Genomic DNA, 6,643 nt, shown 5'->3' with positions numbered 1-6,643 from the left:
TAGCGAAAGTCTATGGACAGTACTTTTATTAAAATATGGCAAAAAGAAAAAGTGAATAATTTTATACTATTTAATAAAATTTCACATTATTAAAAACATCAATAATAACTAATTGATAACTATAAATCACAAAACTTACTAGTTTCTTTAATATATATATATATATATATATATATATATATAAAAGAGATAAGTTCTATCTTTTATGAAATTATAATTATTTGATTTATTTATGCACATTATATATAATTGATTATAAATTATAATCACATTAGTTATTTTATATTATGTGACTTACTTTTATATATATATATATATATATATATATATATATATATATATATATATATATATATATAAAAGTAATCTTATTTATTATTATAAATATTAAATAACATAAGTTATTATTAGGTAATTTACATAAATAAAATGAACCAGAAAAATGTTATGTAAATACAACAATTGAAAAAACTAAACGCAAATGCAATAATTATATATAATTCGTGACACCCTAAGACGTTCAAAAGTAAAAACACATAAACCGCTACACCCTATAACGGTTCATGAAGAGAGAGACCCAACGTGTATTCCGAGAGATCCTAATTATCAACGGCATGCTACTTGATAAATTTTCTTTGTTCCAATTTTTTTCATCAAAATTTTTTAAATTTATTTCAATCACTAGCAAGGTGAATATTTTGATTTTTTTTATTATTTGTAGTACTCTTTTTCATATTTTAATTTTTATATTTTTTTTTGTTCATATGATATATGTGATTGATTTTATGAAATTTTTATTTTTTTTTATCTATATGAATTTTTTTCTATTCTTTAATGTATTCTATTTTCGTTTTGTATAAAAAAAATTATTCGAGTTTGTAAAATTTGTAATTATACTTATTATATAATACGTTTATTATCAAAATTTTGCATAATATAAATTATGATCCTATCAAAAAGTATAAAATAAATAAAAACTAATTATAAATAATAATAGAATTATAAATAATAAAAATTTATAGTTTAAAATAATATTAAATTACAAAATACTGATAATACTAAAAAAATTATAGAATATTTTTTAAAATATAATAATTACAATTACAAATTCTAAAAAGTCGAATAAAAAATAAAATTTAATGTATAGAAAATATTATTATAAATGCTAAATAGCATACGTCATTACGTTTGATTTGGATTTAAACCAGAATAAAATCAAATATTTTATTTTATTTAAGTTCTCAGAATTTAATGAAACCAATAGTCAAATATAAATAGAATTTCCGAATTTTGGACTCTAAAATTATATTTAGTTATGAGAATATGACATGACAAAAAATATTAAGAATAAGACACAAACAATAGGGACATAATCACATAAATATTAGTGTTCTTATTTTTTGTTTGATGATAAATTTAAACAAATTATAAAAATCTAATTTATTTTTATTTTTTTATATAAAAAATTTGAGAAAATAAATATAATAATAAAAAATATAATTATAAAAAATTGATAAGAATAATAAAAAAAAATAAGTTGTATTATTTGTTATTGTCTTAGTATTTTTGTCAAGAATAATATAAAATATATTAATTCAGTATTTTTTAATATAATATTTTTGTTTATCTCTGATCTGTCAATATAATTTTGTGTCTCCGTATTATTCGCGTTATAAACATACACAACTCAATATGCTAAAATTATTTTACAACTTTTGTCTCACTAGAGGTATACTATTTAGCTTAAAATAAGGATTTGATATATCTTAATTGAGGAATATAAAAAAAAAATTACAAAATCAGACTCTCTTGATCTCTTAATTATGCTCATAAATTTAAGTATACTGTTACGGTCTCATCCCTCTTCTTTAATGATTTAACATAAATGTTCTTAGGTTAAGAAATTTAAAAATTTTTGAACGCTATCATGTTTTTGTTTCAAATGCCTAACATTAACATGCCTATGTTGTTTACCATTTGCTTAAAGAAATTAAAGATATTTTTGTAAAGATATTTTCGTAAAGATATAATTTACTTAATAGTTATTTATTTTTACTTTTAAATTGATAATTTTTGCTCTAAAAAAAAAAAATCTGTTCAAAGAAACGGTTTTGCTGAAAATTTAACTCATTTTTTTCCACCAATAATTTCTCTATTCTAGATTTGATATAATGCCTGATGTTAGTTAGAAATGGAATTTAATTCACTATAAAATTATAAATAATTAAGATTTTGAATAATTCTAGTTTGAATTGGATAAGATTGGATCACAATTTTCATTAAATTGATTTGAATTTAAACACTCCCATACATAAAACTATTTTAAACTGAGCAAAGATATATGATATATCTACCAAAATAAAAAGTTAAAAATCGATCAAAGATATTTAATTACCAGTTTGAAGTTGAGGATTAACCTCATTCTTTTCTTTTTGATGTTTGAATTTCCCCTTGTCATTTACATGGCCGAAATTGATCGATGGTGGAACCTTCATCCTGATCTTCTGTATCAAATCACGGAGCATCTGTATTTCTACGATGATTACATTCGACTTCGATTGGTTTGTAAGGAATGGAACTCTAAACTTTCAAGCATTCCACATCATAAAAGAAATCCGTGGCTGTTGTTACCTGGCACTACTCACGACTCTTCTTTGAGCCATATTCTTGACAAGGAGCAGATCTATCATGTTATGTTTCCCGATTTTGATATTAATGACAACTTAATTTATGGTTCTGGCTATGGATGGTTGATTACTGTTGTAATATCCAATGGAGCAATACGAATGTTGAATCCTTTTACTAAATCTCATCTTGATCTTCCTCCAATTTCAACTTTTCCAGATGTGGTTCGTTATCACCGTGACTGGTGGCACGGGGGTGAATATGTTCTGGTGGAACTTAGTGACGGTTCGATCTATACTATTGACGCCCTTAGTTTTCATAAGTATGAGATTTGGAAGATTGTGATATCCTCCCCTCCTGACAATGAGGATTTCATGGCAGTGGCTATATATGGAGAGTGCGGCAACTTGGCCGTTTGTAAGCTGAATGACAAGAGATGGACAGATATTCCAATGGAAGAGATATCGCCATTGTTTCAAGATGTCATATTTTTCCAAGACAAGATATACGCTGTAGACTTTGATACAAATCTGTATGAGTTTGATAAGAAGGTCATTATGGACGAATTAGGGAAGAAGCCTCGGCCTCAACTAGTGCCACTACTAACCTCCATTGGAGGAATATGTGAACCCCCACCTCCGGCAAAACTGGCCACGCACTATAATTGCAGCATGAACAAGTATGTGATTGGTTGTGTTGACGGCAGTTTGTTAATGATAGTTAAACATGATGATTGGGCTATGAAAATGCTACACATCTGCAATAAATTTGATGTGTTCAAGTTGAACAAGAATTCAAAAGAATGGTCAAGAATCCATAGTTTAAAAGATTTTGCAGTAATGATTGGATATAATTCCTCTGTTCAAATATTTTCTGGCAATTTTTCATATTGTAAGGCAAATCATATATACTACACAGACAACCAAGTAGAGTTGCACACTCCTGGCGAACCCAGCCTGCAAGATATGGGCATCTTAAACTTGCAAGATATAAAGACCACCAACAAAATACTATCAAATGTGGAATGGGCGTGTCCTCCAACTTGGTTGTTACTCTAATTGAGGACTCCTTTATTTATTTACTTACTATCTACCAGAGTTTTTCAGTGTTTTTTCTTGCATTTATGAAGAAATTTCTTAGTCTTCTACTTTATAGGATTTAGCTAAAACTAGTTAAAATAGAAAGTTTATATTTGTGTGTTTGTTTATAAATTTATATATTATTTTATTATAATTCAATTATTTCAAGTAAACTATGATTGAATAATTTGGTATAATCTTAATCCTCGAGTAAACTCTTGCACTTTAAGTAGTCTCAAATCTTAAATAGTTTTAAATTTGAAAAGAATTTAAACTTTAGATAGTCTTAGACTAAAATAAATTCGACATTTCAATAGACTTAAAACTCAAGTAAACTTAGACATCAAATATAAGGTAACTTGGTAACCACTAAGAGTTTATTTTGGAAGTTTTAAAAGTAGCTTTTTTGAGCTTTTGAGTTATAAAAAGTAGTAGTATTAATGTCTGATGTAATTTTCAAAACCAAATTGTAGCCTCCTAAGAAGTTATTTAGAAGCTTATAGAGAAATTAAAAAAAAATGACTCCTCTCATAATAGTACTATTTTTTGTCATATTTCTATAAAATAAACACTTTTAAACTTAAAAATCCAAACACAAAATAACTTATTCATAAGCTACTTTTAACATAATCATTTATTGTTTAAGCTATTTTTTTAAAAGAAACTTAATTAAATTATTTACTTAAATTAAGTACAAGTCTAACTCATTTTTATTTTCTCAACCATGATTTATTTTATATGCACATTATTATTGACCTTATCGATTAAATTCTTTTCAACGTTGACCATTGACTACTTTTAACTCCGATTATTAAGTTTTTTTTCTTACCTTCAACTCTTAAGATATTTTTTGTTGTCTTCAACTCCAGCTATTTATACCAAATTTTTTACACAATAATAATATTTTAATAATCACCAAATAAAAAAAAAATTCATACATAAGTTAGATATCGTAATCTTTTGATATTATAGAATCTCCCTCTATAGTGAAAAGCATGTATAACAAATTTAGTAAAATCGAACATCAATAAAACATATGATTAAAGAATTTTTATTATATTACTATTATTATTGTTTCTAAAATTTAAACACAAAATCATTTTTTTGTTTTGAAGGAAAGAGCTCAACACAATAATAAGGTGGAGCAATTAAACAAAACAAATAAACAAAAATAAATGCTCATTAAACAAACAGACATCCTTTTATAATCATATCTAACAATATTGTCAACAATTAAAAGATTAAACTCAATCCACTCTTATAGCTCCTAATTGATTTGTTAAAAAATTTCGTAACACCTCAGAAATTCCCTAGCCCTCAGGCCACCAGTCCTTTTTTATCATTTTGAGAAACCCTTATGAGTGATCCAAGAATTTAAACTCTAGAACAGTTTCGGATTCCCTAGAAATCTACTATTCTCCACAATCAAAGGACAATGATCAGATAAACCTTTTTACCCGTCTTTCTGCATCGTCTCAAAAAACTCTTCAATCCATTTCACGCTAACCAATACTCGATCAAGGCGACTGCACGATTGATCCCGAAACCACGTAAATTTTCGATCATTCAACTCTAGAACCACCAGCTCCATATCTTGTTGATACGAGCCCTATGGGACAAATTGAGAACTGTCATATGCCAATTGGTCCAATTACAAGAGCAACAACTAAGAGAATAAAAGAAGGTTTTGCAAACATGGCTAAATCATGCGTGCAGGAGATGCATCAAGAATTGGGCAAGACAATGATTAACGATTATCAAAAGTTACACGTCTTACTATTTTACAAGATGCATTGAATACTCTCATTAGTCAAGATGAATTAAAAGAGACATCACTTTCTTAGAATTTATTCTATGTTTATTTTATTTTATTTTATTTTATTTTTTTGTTATTTGTTTGTTTTAGGCCAAATTATGATTTGGCCCATATTTTATTCTAGTGAACTTATGAGTTAGGGATTTAAATTTAAGAGGTATAAAAATCCTCTAAAACCTGGTAACCATTTTTTCACTTAATTTATGAATGAAATTTTCTTTGAGTTTCTTTGAGAAACTTAGGTGTAAACAGGTGAGGTAGAGTGATTCCCTTAGCTGTTGCATCAGAAAATCAAATTGAGGTAAAGGAGTCCCTTTCTTTGATCTTCCATCTTATCCTGGGTTACGTTCCGTATCACTTGTATCCATGTTTTAAAAACTACTGCTGATAATATAAACATACTAGCTCATTTCTTTTCTTCCACTTGCACAACCTGATTAAAGTCACCCATGTAACAAATAGGGACTTGACACAAAACATAGATAAAACTCAACTAGCAGAAAGCAGAATTAAAATTCTTGTTCGTCAACACCCCTTCCACACACAACCATCTCTCCCCTTTATAGCAGTTACGCAAGTCAAATATCAGTATGTCCCACAACAACAAAAAACCTCTAAAAGCACCGTCCGGAACTCACAAGAACCCAACCCACTGCATCATTTTTCCAAAATTACACTGCATCAACTTTGTATCCACCTGCTTTTTCGTCTCTATTAATCCTAACATGTTCAAACTATATTTTGTCTTAAATTTTTCACCATACCCAAGCTTCCAACACCCCCTAAGTCCCTCACATTCAAAAACTAAAATCATTTAAAAATTGTATTACACACCTTATTCCAATTTTTAGGACGACTCCTTCTTGCTTTCTCTTTTTGTTTTGCTTGAGTTCATTCTGAGTTTGAAGAGCAGCCATAATGTCATCTTCTTCATCATAAGGAACAACTACTGATTCCATCGCCAAATCCCAAGTTACTCTATTATCCTCCAAATCTGCAACGCAACTACCACCTTGCTCTACCTGGTACGGCTCACTGTCAACGTCATTATCCGAACGTCCCGACTTCTCCAAGTCCCTTATAGCCCCTTCCTCTTGGACACAAATTTCCTCCAACAAAACAG

General features: G+C 27.8%; 1 protein-coding gene across 1 annotated transcript; it reads left to right on the top strand.

Annotated features, from left to right (window-relative positions):
• Positions 1-2,462: 2,462 nt before the first annotated feature.
• LOC112799907 (putative F-box protein At4g17565) lies at positions 2,463-3,683 on the top strand. The gene has a single exon (XM_025841897.1). It carries the CDS (start codon positions 2,463-2,465, stop codon positions 3,681-3,683), a length of 1,221 nt encoding a protein of 406 aa, XP_025697682.1.
• Positions 3,684-6,643: the final 2,960 nt, after the last annotated feature.

Source organism: Arachis hypogaea, chromosome 5 (assembly GCF_003086295.3).
Source record: "Arachis hypogaea cultivar Tifrunner chromosome 5, arahy.Tifrunner.gnm2.J5K5, whole genome shotgun sequence".
NCBI classification, from domain to species: Eukaryota; Viridiplantae; Streptophyta; class Magnoliopsida; order Fabales; family Fabaceae; genus Arachis; species Arachis hypogaea.
The sequence above is the reverse complement of the archived record's forward strand: the minus strand, read 5'-3'. Positions and strand labels throughout refer to the sequence as shown.